At 45.8% G+C, this 19,121-nt stretch overlaps 1 protein-coding gene and 1 non-coding gene across 8 annotated transcripts in view; one reads left to right on the top strand and one right to left on the bottom strand.

Annotated features, from left to right (window-relative positions):
• The window catches only part of FANCE (FA complementation group E), a 167,914-nt gene that overhangs the window by 91,812 nt on the left and 56,981 nt on the right, over nt 1–19,121 (bottom strand). For all 7 annotated transcript variants that reach the window (XM_069633468.1, XM_069633463.1, XM_069633464.1 and 4 more), the window contains 2 exons: nt 11,030–11,288; nt 9,813–10,506 (listed from right to left, as the gene is read on the bottom strand). In XM_069633468.1, the coding sequence (XP_069489569.1) occupies nt 9,813–10,506; nt 11,030–11,256 (921 nt within the window). In that variant the 5' untranslated portion in view covers nt 11,257–11,288. The remainder of the gene's footprint in view (nt 1–9,812; nt 10,507–11,029; nt 11,289–19,121) is intronic.
• On the top strand, nt 13,571–13,705 carry LOC138522170 (small nucleolar RNA SNORA49). The gene has a single exon (XR_011283271.1). It is a non-coding gene; the product is annotated as a small nucleolar RNA SNORA49 (small nucleolar RNA).

The following is a 19,121-nucleotide window of genomic DNA, read 5'->3' on the forward strand; positions in this document are numbered from 1 at the left end:
TAATTTTATATAAGAATAATGCCAGGCAGAGTCCCTACCAATTATCCCTTACATGCCAAGTACATGATATTGCAAGGTTGCCCTCCAACCAGAGGGTTATATTAGCAATGCTAAAGTAGGAGACACTGAGCATAACATTTGCCTACTCAAAATCCTTAGAGGGCAAATTAATATTTGAGTTATTTCATGTGTTAACTTGCAAGCGGGTCTCTTCAAAGTGCTTATGTGACATATGTACAAAGAACAGGAAGCATGGGATGAAGTTAAATAACCTAGTAGCCTTCTTACTTACATTCAGTACCCGATATTTGAGCTGACACTCAGATTACACAATATGTGTAATGCTTTTACTAAGGCACCACGACTAACAGAAATTCTTATGCTTGAAAGTCATTCATATTATAACATAAACCAAGACTTGTATCTAAGTCTGGTAACCTTTTGCTGAGCTAAGGTGTGCAGAGTCAAGGTTGTCTGGTAATATCTGAATGTGGCCTGGGGCGGAGTTCGAGTCTTTTACGGTATATATGTGGTAGAGTCAAGAATTTGATGCTGGGTGCGGAGGGAAGATAATTTAGTTAATGTGTGCAGGCATTTCTTAGTTATATCTTCTGTTCGTGGAGCCACTTTTTCATATTCATTTTTAACCTTGTGTGGGTGTATTCTACTTTTAACGTTTTTAGGTTTTTAAGGTCAAGCTTGGATAGTAGGGCAATGTCAATAGGTTACACCAGAATATCAAGAAAAGTTACTATAATTTAGCTTCATTTTGAGAGAAAGCAAATATTAGGTACCTGCTGTGGCTTGTGCCTTATTAAATCTTATTTGAATAGGTGGGAATTGTTCTTCTGGGAGGCACCCAAAAGGAAGCTTGGCAAGCGCACATGCGCACAGTTTAGAGGGAACATTGGACACCACCAGATACACCAACGCTTTTACACAGAGAGTCAAAGCACCCAACAACATCTGAAACACCTTCTCCCTTTCTTTTACCGGTTAGGTTTTCCCCAGAAGACTCTTATAGATCAATGGAGTACATTATAAACTCATAGATGAGTAAGATAAAAGAGCTCCTTCAGATTAAAACTTTACAAACATCAGTAATAATTCATAGATTGATGGTTTTATAGGGTTTAATACAACCCTTAGCACCCTCTTGAAAATGTTGGTCAGTGAAGATGGAAACATTTGGAACCTCTTTGCTACCATGGGCCCTTTTGCAAGTGGAAAGAAGACCCCACAATGTTCGACTGCCTTTTCACCATTGAAACTAGTGTATGAAGAGATCCTGGGGACTTAACACCTGGAGTTCTGGGAGCACCTGGAGAACCCAACTTTCTCTTGACCCAGCCGTAATACTATTTTACAGATCAATTCCTTAGAATTTCAAGCTTAAACCTTAGATCCTGTAGGTGTTTTTTCAACCCAATCCATAAAATCATGTTAAAAGATTATTATCGGCGATCCAAGATAGCCGCCGTGGGTAGAAGATGTGTGTAAGAGCCTCTCCCCACAGGGCCGTGAATAAAGTGTGAAATAAAGCAACAGAGATGCTCTGCAAACCACCCTGGAAAGGAGAAAAGGAAGACCCTAGGCACAGAGACTGTATCCGCAATAGTAGTGGGTGCGCGGAGACCCGAGCATGAAAACAGGGACTGGCTTGCTCTGCACACAGCAGAAATGGACAGAAGGCAGGCCCAGCAACACTGGCGAAAAGCGCATTCAAGGGGTCGGGGGTAGCAGGGGAGAGGCGGCACCCCGACCAGTCATCCAGGGAGAGCGCGCTGCAGAAGACGAGGAAGCGGCTGGAGAAGCGGGCCACCCGGCACGGAAGCGCACAAGCAGAACGCGCACGCAATCAGAGGCATGCCAGGGGGACAAAAATCAAAGTTGCAGCAGGCGTGAAGCAGATTAAGCAGGTCGCCCGGCACGGAAGTAGACAAGCAGAACGCAGTGGGAAGTATCTCCCTCGCAGTGGAGGTGCGGGCTTCCATGCACAACCAGAGGCACGCCAAGGGGGCAAAAATAATCGCTGAAGCAGGCGTGAAGCAAGTCACCTCCTCCATCCCTCCCTAAGACAACGCCGCGCTCAACATAAGAAAGTCACAGTCCGGCATCAGTAGAGATCGGAATAGGGAAGTACAGTACCGGCTGGCCTAACAACATCGGGCAACATCAGGGGATATCAATGACAGGGGTCAGCGGCATAAGGGAAACTATCACAGGGGTCAGCGGCATAAGGGAAACTATCACAGCAGGAGAAGGAGCCACAAAAGAGGGGACAGGGAGCCTGGAGAGAACTACTGAGACCCTGCGAGGTCCCAAATTGGCACGGAAGGTGGGTCCAACGGAGATTAAGCCACGAGAAAGAGCTTGTTGAAACCCAGAGAAAGCCCACGAAATGCGGACGCCATTAGCCACATGTCCAAAACAAGGGGTTAAATGGCGGCGGCGACCCAACAAACTCCCCAGGCAAAACAGTACACGAGCATTAAACAACTGTGGGGCGCAGAGGCAGTGACAAGCTCAAAGGGCGGAGGAAATAATCAAAGCCTGAAACATCAGGGAACAGGCACAGAAGCAGCAATGCCAATGCGCAAAGAAGGTATGCATAGCTGGTTCAAGGAGTTCCAGGACCAATTCATGGCATCCTTTCAAACACAGTTTGAAACTTTGAAAGTAGAAATAAACAGTCTGTGCAGGAACTAAAATTGAACATGGACAAACTGGAAGAAAGAATGGACATAGTTGAAAGGGCTGTTCAGGAGATGGAAGAGGACTAGAAACAAACCGAAGAAGCTTTGGAACATTTTGTGCACCTAACGCATAACTTGGAGATACCATCCGAGGACCTTGAAAATCACTCAAGGAGGTCCAATGTTAGAATTAAGAACCTCTCAGATAAGGTTGAGGACAAAGACTTGAAAAACATGACCCAACAGCTCTTTGCAGAGGTTCTGGCAGACGTCTCAGGAGCCGTGGTCCGCGTTCCAGATTGATTGGATACACAGAGTAGGCCCACGCAGAATGGGAGAACCAGGGGCACGCCCCCGAGATGTTCTGGCGGTGGTCACCTCTTACAAACAAAAAGAACACATTTTTCAGAAAGCAGGGCTTGCTGGTCAGCTTCAAATCAACAAAGAGGTGCAACTCTACCAGGACCTAGCACAGGCCACATTGCAAAAGAGAAGGCAGATAGGGCGCAATAGTGAGTTTTCTAACATCAAAGCAAACAAGGTACAAATGGACTTTCCCCTTCGGACTTCTCTTCACGTAGGAAGGACGACAACATAGAATTACCACATGTGAGGAGGGAGAAATTATTCTGAATCTGCAAGGAGATGGCCAAGGGACAAGCGAGTGACAGCGGAGAGGGGACAGAACCCGCAGGAATCCATGGGAATGGAAGAAAGTCACAAACAACGGCAGAATGGCCAATAGGAAGTGAAAAGGCAGAGGAAGAGGAGACTGAGAACACTGAAACACCAGGTGGACAAGTAAGAAGGGGTATGGTGACATAAGGTGGACCCAGGGAGGGGATAAAGATTGTTACCGTTACAAGGAGCAAGCAGCCCGGGGGGAGGGGTGGGAGACAGTCAATGGATCTCATAGTGGGGTTTAGTATTCCCAATGACAATAGCTCTGGGAGGAAAGAGGGCCAGGAGCGGCGGACACTTTGTCCAAGCGGTCATAGGAACCTGGGCCCTCCTCAGGGTGTTGGGAAAGGGGGCTAGGGGGACACAAGGTTGGAGTTGTTGGGGAGTTTAGAATGGAGAGCGAGGGGCGATGTAGACTCAGGACTCAGAAAACAAATGTGATAAGAGCATCAGGAAGATAGGATGGCACCATTAAAAATGCTTCCTATCTTCACTAGCTCAACTCACACCTTCCCACCCCAACTTAGCACCCCTCTGTATGCTCTCCCGGCACTTCAAGTCCTGAAAAAATGGCGGGCCCTTGTTTCCATTGTTGCCCCACCCTAGTGTTTCCACCAGACCCTGCAAGATGGCACCGCTGTTTTGCCTCGGTTTCCAGAGTGTCCCTAAATCGTCCAGGAGAGATATTTTTAGTCCTTTCTTAGTGTGCCTGATGCAGTGTGAGGCTTTGTAATGTGTATGGCATTCCAGGTCTTTCTCAGACACAACGTTTGGTTTGTGCACGTGCGTCACTGTTGAGAGTATGTACCCAGGGCAATGTGAGCCCCTGTTTCAGCTTTATACAGGGGAGTCTCCTGCCGACGCAACCCGTAGTTGTTGTAGTCGTGTGCTATATTGCGGTACCCACTGTCCATTACATCATCGCTCCTTAGAGCCACGGGTGTATACAAATTGCCTCGCCATATCTAGGTTATAAGGGTGCCAGTTATTCTACCCTGATGCATGTCGGGTCACCTCTTTAATATCGTGGGTGCTTACTGTTGGTGCTACTTCACACGTGAGGTGTAGGTGCACTGTGGCGATCAGCCTAATTTTGCTGATGGTGTTGTGACTATTGGACTTGGTTTACAGATTGGTCCAGGAATCGGCGAGAAATTTAGGATCCGGTCCATTGGGTGTAGATCTGATTGAAGTGCCTCCTTCTACTCCTGTGGAGGTAATTATGAAGGGTAATTGAATATTGGTTTACCTTAGTTAATCTTTGATGTCTGGTTTTATACAGAGCAATTGGTCTCTGTTTGTTGTTTGTCACTTTAGGTCTTTTGCAATACCCAGGCGTACAGAGACGCCCCCCAGAATGATCAGTGTCCCATTGGTGGGAGATAGGCATTTAGTCATCAAAAGACGCCTGCCAGAGTTCTACCATTTGGAGGTAAATTCCATAGTTCCAATCTTTGGAACCTGTACAGGTTGGTCGATTGAATGGCTTTCCATAGCATGTTTCTGATATTTATTTTTAATTGATATTGCTTCTCTCTACGTGTCACACACCCATCCCCGCCCCCCCCCCCAGTTCTCACTAGCATCCTCTGTGTTTTCTTTTGCTTCATAGGCCCTGGCTTTTTGCCATTGTGGATGCCAGAAACAACCCAGTCAACACGGTGTTGAAGAGATTCACGGGTTTTACAAATAGTCCCCTGAAGAATGTTCTCCCTAGATTGGGCTTGCCGAACATAAACATGTTGGGATTGATATTTTAATGACACATTGAGATTGTTGTATCGTTGTTATGTGATATCTTTTGTGTCCTGTTGATTTGCATGATTGGTTTGTTATGTTGTTTTAAATTCATTTTCTAATATCAGAAGTGCCACTGTGTTATGTCAGGGTTGTTCATATGTTTTAGATACTTTGAATTAAATTGAATAAATGTTTTTTGATATAAGGTAATTAATGCACGCAGTCCAGTTTTTCAGGACTTGAAGTGCCGGGAGATCATACAGAGGTGCTAAATTGGGGTGGGAAGGTGTGAGTTGAGCGAGTGAAGATAGGAATCATCTGACTCCTCACTTTATTACACAAATCTATTCCCCTGTTGGTGGAGTGAGATGAAAGATTCAGAATAGGGACTTTTTGTGTTTACCTATTTGAACATACCATTAAAAATGCTAACATACAATGCGAGGGGATAAACACCCCAATCAAGAGGAAAAAAATCGAACAGCTGACTAGGGGGCTGAAGGTGGACATTATAATGTATCAGGAGACATACATCAGAAAACAAGATAAGAAACACCTGAAACGCAGGGAAGAAAAGGGCGGGGGTGCTGATAGCGATACAGGACGGGCGGGGAATACAGGTGCAGGGAACCCTAGCCGACATGGAAGGATGCTACCTCTTCTTGAACATTGCATATGGTGACCGGAGGATAACGCTGGGCACGATACATACCCCCAATAGGGGGGCAAGATGGATTTTTGAGGGGGGCTTTCTCATGCATAGAAGGATTTGCCACGGGCAAGGTGGTTTTAGCTGGGGACTTCAATTTAGCATGGAACCCACAGTTAGACAGGAGCAACACTATACCCTCAGGAACACAGGGTCCATCCAAGGCACTGAAACAAAAAATTGAGATGTTAGCACTTCATGATATATGGAGGGTGGTAAGGGGACAGGCACAAGGATTCACACACTGCTCCCATGTCCAAACCTCGCAGTCTAGAATAGATTATATATGGTCCTGCACAGGGCTGGTGGGCAAAGTAAAGGAGATAGATTTAGGCTCCATCTCCCTCTCGGATCACACCCTGATTAAAGTGACATTTAATTTGGGACACAACAAAGGGGGGACTATAGAAGTGGAAATTCCCCATGGAACTCCTACAAGACCAGGTTATGGTGGACTCCATTAGGAATAAGATCAAACAATATTTTTTGGACAACGACATAGGAGAAACACTGTTGGGAACAGTGTGGGACGCGGGTATGGACAAACAGAAACGCAGTTGGGAGGAGGAACTGGAAGGCAACTTGAGAGAGATCCAAGGAGAAATATCCAAGAAACCAAGCAAGAACTGCGTATAGCACTGAGACACATTCAGGGTCAGTTGGGTGTCTGCATAGCAGGCGGGCAGGGAAATCACTCCTATACCTGATACATTGATATTATATAAGAGCAAACAGAGCAGATCAACTCCTTTCAAGGCAACTTAAGACAAGGAAAAAGAAAAGAACAATAATCAAACTCTGGGACAAAAAGGGACAGGAGAAGACAAACTATGAGGACATGGGGGAGATCTTAAGGGATTATTACCAAACGTTATACTCATCTGACAACCCCAAAGCGGACAGACAGGACAAATACTTAGAGAACCTCACCCTCCCCTGGATCGCAGAGGAGGAAAAGGGGATCCTAGAGGCAGACAGAACGGTGTAAGAAGTGAAAAAAGCAATTAAAAACCTACCGAGAAATAAAGCACCAAGCCCAGATGGCTACTCGGATTGCTTCTACAGAACATTTCACGATATTCTAGCCACTAGATTAACAAAGCTGTACAACACATTTAAAATACAAGGCAACATTACCCGATCGATGAATGAGGCGAAACTGGTAGTTTTCCCCAAACAGGGTAAAAATGTAGAACTCCCGGGATCATACCGCCCAATCACCCTCATAGATTTAGACGCAAGGTTATATACAAAAGTACTGGCCGAGAGAATCTCACACTTGCTCCCATCACTCATAGCACTAGATCAATCAGGGATTATATCGACAAGGCAGAGATTTGATAATATGCGTAGTGTCTGTCACCTGATAAAAAAAACGGAAATTACACGAACACTGTCGATAGTTGTTTCGCTGGACACAAAGAAAGCGTTCGACAGGGTGGAGTCGACACAACTATTCCACACTATGGAACAAATGTGTTATGGACAGAACTTCCTTAAAATGGTTAAGGCCAACTATCGCTCACCTCAGATGAGGGTGGCCCTTAATGGAAGACTGCCCGGCCCAGTGACCTTGGGGAGGGGAACGAAACAAGGGTGCTCACTGTCACTGTTACTATATGCAATCTTTCTGGGGCCATTACTGGCCAAGATCTGGGTGGCGGATGAGGTGAAGGGGATAATAATGGTGGAACTGGAGCACACAACTATGGCCTTCGCAGACGACATGCTGGTAGCATTAACAGTCCCGGAATGCTCCCTTCCAGCGCTCATGAAAGAATTGGAAAAGTTCGTGGAAATATCCGGTCTTAAGATCAATAGACAAAAAACAGAGGTACTAAACCCAATAGCAAAACATGACAATAGAGGGATTGACCCAAAAATTGCAGTTACAAATGGCAAAATCGTGGATAACATACTTAGGGGTAACACTAACATCATCATTAAATCTAATGTATAAAGCAAATTACCCAAACCTGCTACAAAAAAGCAAAACAGACATCAGGAAATGGAACCCACTAATGACATTGTGGTCGGGGTGCATGGTAGCAACTAAAATGGTGGGTCTACCTAAACTATTATACCACTTCCAGGCCCTGCCCACCCGAATACCAAATGCGTTTTTTAAATCCCTGAATAAAGTTACTAAGGCGTATATATGAAAGCACAAACCACCAAGAATTGCGATGTCAACGCTGACGGCGTCAAGACATCAGGGAGGCCTGTCACTCCCCCACTTCCATAGGTACTACGAGGCAGCCCAGTTGTGGGTAGTGAAGGAATGGGTAGCGGACACCTCATTACACATCTGGGCAAAACAAGATAGGGCAGTGGCAGGGTCCCCACTTTCGGGACTATCATGGCTAAAGGGACAACACAGGCATCCGAACATTAAGATCAGTGAAGTGGTGGGGTGGGCATGGAAGTATAGGATGCAGCAATCAAGAGAGGGGCACTGTCAACTCAGCCATCCCCTTTTCTCCCGATGTTTGAGAACCCAGAATTCCATTGGCTCATGTCCCCACACATAAGGCAGGTAGCCACAAGATAGTTAACGCCCTTTGAGCTATACATGACGACAAGCACAGGCTCGAGGAAGTTGGTCTCGAACCTTTATAGATCCTTGAACACCCAGGGGGAGGAGATAAGGTGGAACTATATGGTGAAACGGGAAAAGACACTGGGAGAAATGATTACCAGGAAACAATGGGAGTATATCTGGGGAATCATTCCAAAGCTGACACGCTCAACACAAGTAAGAGATGTGGCAAAAAGCGCTACTACAATGGCAATACACGCTGGAGAGGCTTCACGCAATGTTCCCAGCAACATCTGACTGTGCTGGAGGGGGGTGCACAGTGAAGGGGGATTGGAAGTAAAAATGGTGGAGCTGCCGGGGATACAATTCTGGGACGGGGTGAGGGAACAGGCGGGCAAGAGGGTAACAGGTTCCAAGCAGCTCAAGGAAAGGGTTTGAATGGCTGGGATGTGGGAACCCGGTCAGGGAGGCCTCACTAAGCCACAGAAAAAGAGCTTTCTGATCCTTGTCTCATGATAGCCCACCAGTAGAAGAAAAGAACAGCACCCACGATTTACGAATGGCTGCAAAAGGTTTGGAACTTAGAAGCCCTAGAATGGGTGACTTATAAGCTTCAAGGGGCCCAAGAGGCTTTTACAAGAGAATGGGGGCACTTATTGACACACCTACAAAATGACTACATGCAACAATGGTGCCCACATAACATCAGAATAATGGACATCATGCACTAAAAATGGACCCATCTCAGAGACTGGTAATCTACACCAAGGGGAAGGGTGCGGGGTTGGGGATTGTGTCAGAAACTAATATGACAATGAAAGTTTATGGAAAACTCTTCAGTTATATTATATTTGAGCTTTCCTGGACCAAAGAAATATTGATACATCTCATCATGCACTGAATTATTTTTGTCTTGTGTTTTTATTTATTTATTTATTTATTGGGTATTTATAGTGCACCTATACAGCCAAAGGGTGGCCCAATGTGTTAAGCTGTTGTACCTGTTTTTGTGTGTGTCAACATCGTGAGACGCTTCCTGAGCAAAACATTAACAAGTAATTAAGGGCCTGATTCACAGACTCGTTTTATAATGGTGCAATCCCATAGGAAAACGCTCTGTGAATCAGGCCCTGAATACCTTCCTCTTTTGAAAATATCCAAAGTCAGCACGATGCTATGCAGCCAAGACCAAACCTTGCATTACCTATACATATTTTGCCGATCCCTAGCTGTCCCAGATCACGCAGAAAAAATTGACAATGCCATTGTGTCAACAAGGACGGATCATTGCTACTTTTGCCTGCTACTGCTGCAGGCAAACTGGTACAAAACGTGTCTGTCTCCTTCACCTACCACTATAAAGCGCCCGACTTCTTCGATATGGTTGTGGTATGTATTATTGGAAAGACATGCAATGAACTATGCATTTTAGGATGCTGTGTCATACCTTGATAGACTCCGGAAGTTCTCTGGCGTGGTCTGGTTCTTGTGCAGGCTGATGTAGATTCACAGTCTGGTTCTGTGATGCAGGACTTTCTTCAGACCCCGTCCGGTGCTGTCCGATGTGCAGGGCTGATTTCACAGTGGCACTTTTATCCTCTTCCATTGTTGCATCTGAATCTGTAAAAGCTTCCAGCTTGGATTCACCATACAAGTCAATATCCATCTCCTCTACTGCGAGTCGGCTCTTCTTTGACAACTGACCTTCCTCCAGACATAAGGCAGGGGATTCTGTATCGGTATCGGGGTTCTTCCGTTTCCGTGAGTACTGAGATTCAGGACCCAAGGCCTTGTCTGTTGCTTGGCATTGGTCCTTGTGCCAGGAATCCCTATACCACCCAAGTCTGCTCTCAGACTCCGGCCTGCCTTCTCCTTCACTGGTAATCCCTCTGCATAGATCTCGCAGACGTTGCCGACATTGGTCTGTAAGAGGATTGTGGGGAGGAGAAGTACTCTTCCCCTCCAGGTCCCTCAGTAGTAGAGCCTTCAGTGAAGAAATCCATGGATCCAAGTTAGCACCAAGATCAAGGGCCTTAATGACTTTGTGCAGACAGGCGCTTGGCGCTGGTGGGTGAGCAAGGTGCAGGAGGCGTAGGAAATTCCTTTGGCACAGTAGAGGTAGCAGAAGCAGCAATGGTTTCCTGGGAAGTGGGACATTATGAAGAGGAAAAAAGGGGCACATGTGAAAATGGATCAGTATACTAAGAACTTCAGAACTCAATCCGCTTCTTTATTGCGACAACTCATTACCGCACTACCAAAGCCTTCTGCCATACAGGACTATTGGAGAAAGGCCAATACCGCCGACACAATTAACATTGTAGGTGAAAGGCTCTGTATCTCTCTACCACTAGCGCACACACACACACATCCCCATTAGAAGCAAAAGGCTCTGCAATCCCTCCCCCAGTGTCCTAAAGCTAACCTCGGACAGTATCCTTTGCCTATCCCATCACCAACCCAACACCAGAAATGGCATGTTATGTATTCCTGTACCGATCCATTCAATGGTTTGCCTTAGAGGTGAGCGGCCATGCACCCATGCTCAATTCTTCAACACATCCAGACACAGAATTGAAAGATTCCGCAACACGACGATAACCCAACCCCTCTTTGCTTTCCATTCAACCAACATAAAATAATAACTCAAAACCTGGTATTTACAATGTAAGTCTCTTCTCTGGTCCTTCCAAGGAGGGCTCATCTCTGCACAGGGTGTCCACCAGTCTCAGCCAACTAAAGGGTTGCTGTTCTGGCCCCTGTCGAGACTGGATGCGCTGAAGGGTTCTGGAGGCTGTCAGTGACCCAGAGGGGCCCGACATTAGAGCGTGCAGCAAAAGGCGTGATGGCTTATCGAATGGCTCAAGCCAGAGATGTGTCCGTTCTTCCATTGTACCTGCACATGAATGTGAGTGCCAGGGAGCTGAAAAGAAGAAAAGAATAATAGAACACTTGAAATTCAATCGTGTGAAAATGTGATTCTACAGAAGACTAGGTAGCATGGAGACCTATTGAGGCTGCTTGGTTACTCAAGGTCACCTCCTGGGACCATTCTGATCCCTGAGGGCCAATCCTTACCATAACCTGGAGGTCACACATTAACCTGAAATCACCTCTTAATCTGGAGATCATTTGTTAAAATGGGCACAACTGTTTAACTTTACCATGGGTCTCCCCGCCACTTAACCTGGGGAAACTTCTTAACCTGCGGACCAAAGAGTCCCTTACCCTGTGAGTCACTCTAATTTGTGGTCCACTTTTTAAATTCTTCATACCTTAACATTCAACTCACTGCTTAGCCTGTAACTCATTGGTGCCAACTCCTCAAAAGGTGGGAAGCGGCCATTCGTCAACTTGGGACTTGTGGGCTAACTCAAATTTGTGGAAAACCAGCAGTCTTTTAGTGTTCCAACGAGGTGGACTTTGTTTATTGGGTTCTGTGGATTAGGCGATGGCCTTTAACGGACAAAGCCAGGTAAGGGGCACATGTAAATAATTTTTCAGTGCCGGAGAGGGGATGGTGGAGCTGCCAAGGATGGTAATGTTTTACTCAGTGAAAACCCAATTCCGATAGATGTCTGATAGAACTATGAAGGCAAGTGATGTCTGACCAGCCCGGTGCCGGTAGTGGGACAATAGGTGAAATCTGAGCAATTTGACACGGGGAAGGGGGCTAAAAGACCACAGAGAGGGCTGTGGGCGGGCATTCTGGAAGATTCTAGTGGTATTTAAATGTGGCAGACCCAGGGGCAGTGACATCTGGAAGATACAGTGTGAAAGTAAAGTCTGGAGGACCCTGTGAGTGCAGCTGATTCGGACAGGATCAGGGGAGCATTGAAGTCTGGAAGACCTTTTAGTCGCATTGATTTGTCTTCTGGACAATTCTTAGGGCACAGTGAAGTCTTGACAGACATCGAGGGCAGTAATATCTGCAGACCTGTTGAAGTAGCTAAATATGTCAGTACCTGGGGGAATAGGGAAGTCTGACAGACACTGGTAGCAGTAAATACTGATGCACACTGATGGATGAGAGGTCTGAACCTGGGAGGAATATGGTCTTACTGACCCTGAGGAGGCAGTGAGGTTCAACAAATCCTGAGGGGGCAGTTTAGTCCGACATACACTGAGGGAACCATAAAGTCTGACAGACCCTAAACTCGGTGGGCACTGGGATATCCAGGGGAGGCAGCAAGGTATGAATTATTCTAAGGGGTCACTAAAGTCAATTAGACCCTGACAGGAACTAAAGTTGTAATAATACAAGTCCTGCAACTTCTTCAGGGAGTGGGTATGGCAGACGCTGAGGAGTGAGTCATGTCTGACTGAGCATGAAAGGCCAGTGAAGTCTGAAAGACCCTTGGATGCAGGGATGGCTTGCAGCCCCCTGGGAGGACAGCAGGTCTGCTACGCCATCAGCCCCCTATGAAATTCTGGGCTTTCCCTCACAGAACCTTTCAGACAACAGTGGTTCGATGATCACCAGTGTCCTGCATGGCTAGCACATTAGCAAGGACCTGGCAATTACCACAAGAAAAGGCCAGGCCTTTCTTAAGGTGCTGCTCGTGCAGTACATGGTTTGCCTTTTCTTATGCATACTGTAGGCAATTTGAACTGTGATGGGGCCAAATGAAACATCAAGCACAAGTCCAGTTGCCCTGTCCAAGTCAAAGACGATTAAAGTGAGTCCCAATATGACACTTCTTTGTTAAAGCTTACTTTATATCCACGAGGTCTGCTAGTTTGACACACAAAAACGGTTTGCTTTCATATACACATTTGTTGAAGTTGGTGCCCCCAATTACTGTAGTGAAGAGGCCTTATCACACCATTTCTTTTATTGTGTGCATTTAAGAGCTGGGAGTAAAGTTGCGTAAAACAAAAAAGAGAATGTTCAGATTCATATAACTTTGCAATCTGGAACTTGTAGGGTTCGATTTAAGATGTGGAAATACATCTATAATGCTACACTTTTGGCTCAACATGTTTCTTCAAGGATTTATTTATTGTCCGGTTACTATTGTATTACTAATGAGTACCAATTTCAATTGGGAAATAATAGTAATGTGTCCTATGTAAAGTGCTTTAGATTAAAGCACTATATAAAATACGAATTATTATTATGTGATTGTGTACTTTGCAAGTACACTCTATGAGACTGTGGGCCTTATTACGACTTTGGAGGCTGCCTCCAAAATCATGTCCGGGTTCCCTGAATGGGGAAATACCGGGCCATTCCTACTTTGGAGGGCCCGGTATTTCCTTCTTCAGGGAACCCAGGCCCGGTCCTTCCCCATTCGAGCCCCCATAGGGCTCAATGGGAATGGGGAGGGAGCTAACAACAGGCCCGTTAATAATGGGCCCGTTGTTAAGTCCCTGGTCCCCTCGCAGGACCCGCTATGGACGTCTGGTAAAACCGGACATCCATAGCGTCCATAGCCAACCGTTCGCAGAGAGGGCAGGAGCCTTTTCTCAAAAACCAGACGTCCAGAGCCGGTCCCGCGAGGGAACCACGCAATAGGGCGGAATGGGATAAACGGTGCCGGCACCATTACCAGCGCTGTTAATCTCATTCCGCCCTTCTTGAAATGGGGCCCTGTATGTTGTCGTTTTGAAAGCCAGAACTATTGTTATGCCCACAATCAGGGTTACTCAAAGAATACACTGGCAGGCCACAGGTATTCTTCAGGTTACTTTATTCAGGTAGCATAGTTCCTCAGGTCTCATCAGGTACACTTAGGAGATGGGAAATACAGACAGAGGGGAGACCACTGGCTCCCACCACCCAGGCTAAATCATTACCAACTGCCCTGGGTGGAATCTCATTCACTCTCAATATTCCAGTCACACGCCTGGCATTCCATTCATGACCTTACACCTACAGTCACATACCATGCATTCAGAGGGAAGGAATAAGCAGGAAGGGCAACTAGGGAAACCAGTCATAACATCTCCCTTCCCTCCACACAAACAGACACATTAAGCAGAAAGGGAGAATAGGAAAACCAGTCATAACTATGTACCAACTAAACATCCAGTATATGGTGAAGTGCCTATATTGCTGAGGCAGTTAACAACCTAGCTTCACTTAACCAAAATGTGTGACTCAGAACAAATAATGTAATCTCAATGTGTCTTATCTGCAAACAATTGGGAGTCCCTGAAAGGGGTTCATGTCATGCTATAAAAAAACGCCTCCATTATGATGGGGCAGATTGAACTTTTTTTAGATACAAAATGGTTCCCCCCTCGTGTTTCTCTGCTGGTTGCTCTCGGGGCAATTGCATAATATTCCATTATTAGCACCATCACTGCCTGTCCAATACCACCTGATTCAACAGGATTCTCAATAGCCAGCAGGGCACCAGTGATTCTAGAATAGCAAACCGACTGCGGTTGGACAAGCATTAATTTCCTCTTCTGCTGCCGCCAGTCACCAGAGTTGCTTGGGTTTGGCAGCGCTCTGCCCCCAGAGGAGAAAGAGTGAAAATCTTTGCTATGCTATGTTATTCACAACTTCTGCCAAGGTCATCCTCAATTAGTGTTTCAGGGACTGCTAGAGGTGGGGTAACGGACTAACATAGGACTAGGGCAAGCAGGCAAGAATGCTTTGTTGCAATGTTGATGTGTGCAAATATGAAAAGGTTGGGTTCCACATGGTTTATAAGTTTTACATGTTTTTTTATTGCGATATGGTTTAAGCACTTAAGAATAAAAGAAAATAAGGCCATGCTTAATTGTGTCATTTGTGATCGCCTGTCAATAAGCCTAATACTTCAGCAAGAAATCTGCACAAATCCAAAATCAGTGATACATTTTCACCCCACAGGCCCAAAATAGATCGACTGAACAAGAATGGCTCTCACGTATAGCATTTGTAAAGTAAAGAGTTCTGGTTTTCTTAAGAAAAGGTCAGTCCAATTCTAGATGCTTTAAAGATTCTCTAGCCATCTCTTGTTTACAAAGTATACAATGTAAAGTCTGATCAACATACTCTTGACGTCTGCTCAATCGTTCAGGAGTTGGCCGTTGATTCAGGCAAAAGTGCATGTAGAGGGTACAAAGTTTGTTACACGAAAACAGGTAGATGTATTGTGGCAGTCTGTCTCTTTTCCTAACAAACTTTGCGTATTCCCTGTACGTTGTGTAAGTACTGAGACGTTCGATGGTCTCTACCCAGTCCAAGTTAAATAATTTATGTTTAGTCTTTCCTGGGTTGTTGATAAGTTCCTCTTCCGATGATTGAATGAGAGACAAAAGGTCCTTCATCTTGGCCCTAAAGGAGGAAAGAGACTGTAGTGAATTACGCTGGAGGATCTTACGCAAGTCAAATGTACAGAGAATTTGCAGAGGGGGGTGGTATGAGAAACCTGAAGGTGTCTCACCCGCTAGTCCCCGGGGATCTGTCATCCAGGTGGCCAGGACACGGCCATCACTATTGGATGCAGTTCCTGGGGGTGGACCAGTGCGGGAGGATCACATGGATGGGGGTCCTCGGGGAGTGGAAGTGGGACACCAACGGGTGAGATGCGATACCCCTAAGAAGTTCTACCCCTAGACTTTTCCAACACAAACACTTTCCTACAATGTGACAGAAAACGAACTAACACCAGAGCCGTTTACCTGACATGTCCCAACACAAGGGTCAGGCAGAGTCAGGCAATAAACAATACCTACGCACACGTGATGGCCCTTTCCCTTCCCCCTTCCCCCTTCCTCCTTCCCCCTTCCCCCTTCCCCACAGGGATAAAAGGTGGGGCATGACAGCACACCTTGAGCATGGCCGAACGCACGAAGAAACAGCCACACTAGGCTGGCAGTTCAAACAGAGAAGAAAGGCAGCGAGACCTGGAGGGACGACAAGGGGGGGAAGTGCCCTTGCCCTTTTCAACTCAGACCCGCAAAGCCTCTGAAAGGGAAATCATAAGACCGGGAAGACCAGCTGGCGTGTGGTTTAACCGGTGTAAACAGCACATGGGGCCCTCCCGTGCCGATTGTCAAAGCTGGGAAAAGCAATTGCTGCCGTTATGCCATCCTTGACTCCCGAGTAAAGAAACTCCCACAGTTCAGCACAGCCGGTGAGTCGGAGAAGACAGATAGTTAAACCGAACTGTGCTAGGCCCAAGGTTGCAGGCGGCAACCTTGTTCAACAAAGACCTTGTGTAATTGAACTTTAAAGAAACCCTAGTATAAGGTTCAGAAGCAGAGGGGTCAGGCGTCGCAGGGGTGCTCTTTCAAAGGACTCTGACTGAAGCCTTTTTGGGTCATGTTGTTTGGTTGAAACTACGAGAACGAAGAGGCCAGTGTGAAGTGTCAAAGTGGTCCTACGAGGGTCGAGCAAAACTCCTCGTACACTGGAAAGTCTTTGACACATTGGAGAAAACTGATTGAGCTGTGAAACTGGCAAATGTGAACCAGACAGAGGGATGCCTGCGAAATTGAGGGGAAACAGTGATGTACCAGTGAACAGTGTGACGACAAGTGTGAACCCGGCTGAGGGATGTCCACAATGGATAGTTTTTTAAATAGACATTTAGACTGTTGAATGATACATTTATAAGTGGAAGGCCGTAGTGAACCCAATTGAGGGAGGGAAACATTGCAAGAAGGTTCCGAGCCTGGCTGAAGAGGATCCAAAGAGGCGAAGAGCATTTGCCCAACGTGAAAGATTACCAAAGGAACTTTTGTTTGTTTATATTTTATGATACAACAGGCCTTCTAACGCAAGAGACTTTGCAGGAAAGAGACTTGGCCCCAGAAGGTCCTGGCATCGTTGAAAGGAACTGTAGCCTTGTGCTGGCGAGACCCAGGAGTGTACTGAGCTCAAAGGTCCTGCCTTGTCACATGGGGAAGGGAGACACCAGCCATACCATCCTGGCATTTGGTGAACACTTTCTTTTCTTGAGAACATTATCCCACACTATTTTGAAACTTAGTTGTAAGGATTGGCAATAATATATATTTTTTTAGTATAGGCCCTTTTTATTTGACAAGACGCCAATAGGACTGCCTTATTTTTTTTAATTTTTTTTTTATTTGTTTATAATTCATAGAATTGAATTTTTACAAAGGGTTGAAGACATCAACAACCACAAGTGTGATGCGCCTCAAGGTTTCGTGTTGTTGTGTCAGATTCCAGTAAGAACAAGACTACCCCTTTCAGCTCTGTGGAGTGCATAAGAAATGTGGGTGTGGACTCAAATGGACGTAGGTGACCGGGTGGGAAACAGGTGCCAAAGGAAGCTTGATCATCCTTATCAACATTATTGTAGGGGAGTGGATCTTTCGGGAGCTGTAGCCTCGCTCGTAATTTGTGAGCTGGAACTGATCATTTCAAAGGCAGATTCCAGGATTTTGACAGTCGCGATTGTCCATCTGGTTTTTTCTCCCGACATTAACCTGTTCCACCAAGTAAGTTCTTCTTCCTCTCCGAAAGGTAAATGTTCACAGATTAGGGTCGACAGATAGGTGGCTCGAATTTTTCTCACACTAGGACATTCAAGTAAGAGATGTTTGATTGATTCTGTCGTGGCAGAGTTATGACAAAGGCGACAGATAATGTCAGTTGAACTAGATCTGATTGCTAAGATTTCTCTCGTCGGCAGGAGGTTGAAACGAGCTCTCATGAAGAGTTTTCTTAGCTGTTGGTTTGGAAACTTAGAACAGTATGGTATGGGTACCTTGAGTCTGTTAAAGGTAGGTGGGAGATTCATGGTCAGTTTATTTGATCGCGCTTTCGACAAGGTCAGGATCCAGTCCTGTTCCTTTAACTTTCTTTTTACTCTTTCAGGATTTTGCTTAAGATCTTCGACTGAGCATGCAATGTCTGATAGCCTCCCTTTTAAGTTTTCTGACCATGCTTTTAGGTTCGTTGTTCGCTGCTTTACGATTTCATCAGCTACGATTTTATAGATTAATGGACTGTCTGGTATTAAGGTGTTTCTGAAGAGGGTGAGAGCGTGTTGCATCACCATTGCTTCTAACGACTGTAGGCCCAAATCTCGTCTGATGAGATCCATCGAGGTGGAATTTGGTAGTCCTAAGACAGCTTTCCAAATCAGACCTTCTAATCTGCGCCAGATGCTATTTGGTATGGTCAAGGATGCTCCCATACCATATGTGAGTGTCGGCACCACTTTTCCTTTGTAAAATTCGATAGCTGGTTTAAGTGAGAATTTGCCAAATTTGTTGTTAACTGTTTTCATTTGGGCTGCGAGGTTGCGCGCTTTGTCCCATAAGGCTTGTTGCATTGTGGCCTCCCTGGCTGAGTGGTCGATGTGTATCCCTAGGTACTTGATGCTGGTAACCACCTCAATAGGAATTGTGTCCATGGTCCATGTGAAGTGGGGATTGATCTTTTTTCCACTTTTTCCGATTATCACAATTTTTGATTTCTCTTTGTTGATTTTCATGTTGTTCTTTCCCATGTACAGGGCCAGGTTGGATAATTGGTGTTGAAGTCCGATCTGGGTCTGATCTAATAAAATTAGATCGTCAGCGTACAAGAGACGTGATATGTGCTCGTTACCCAGCTTCGGTGGTGCCATCTTAATGCCAGCTTCTGTGTCTTTCATATCTCCTAAGAAGGTGATAAATAATTGAGGGGCCATCGGGCAACCTTGTTTGACCCCTCTCTCTACAGATATCTCCCTTGACAGAAGACCTTGGTTATTTAGCCGGATTCTTAGTTTGGTGTTGGTGTGTAGAGCCATCACTGGATCCAGTATTTCGGGAGGGCAATGCCATTTTTCCAGTTTGT

The sequence above is a fragment of the Ambystoma mexicanum genome, chromosome 13 (assembly GCF_040938575.1).
Source record: "Ambystoma mexicanum isolate Mex_15411 chromosome 13, UKY_AmexF1_1, whole genome shotgun sequence".
Lineage (NCBI taxonomy): Eukaryota > Metazoa > Chordata > Amphibia > Caudata > Ambystomatidae > Ambystoma > Ambystoma mexicanum.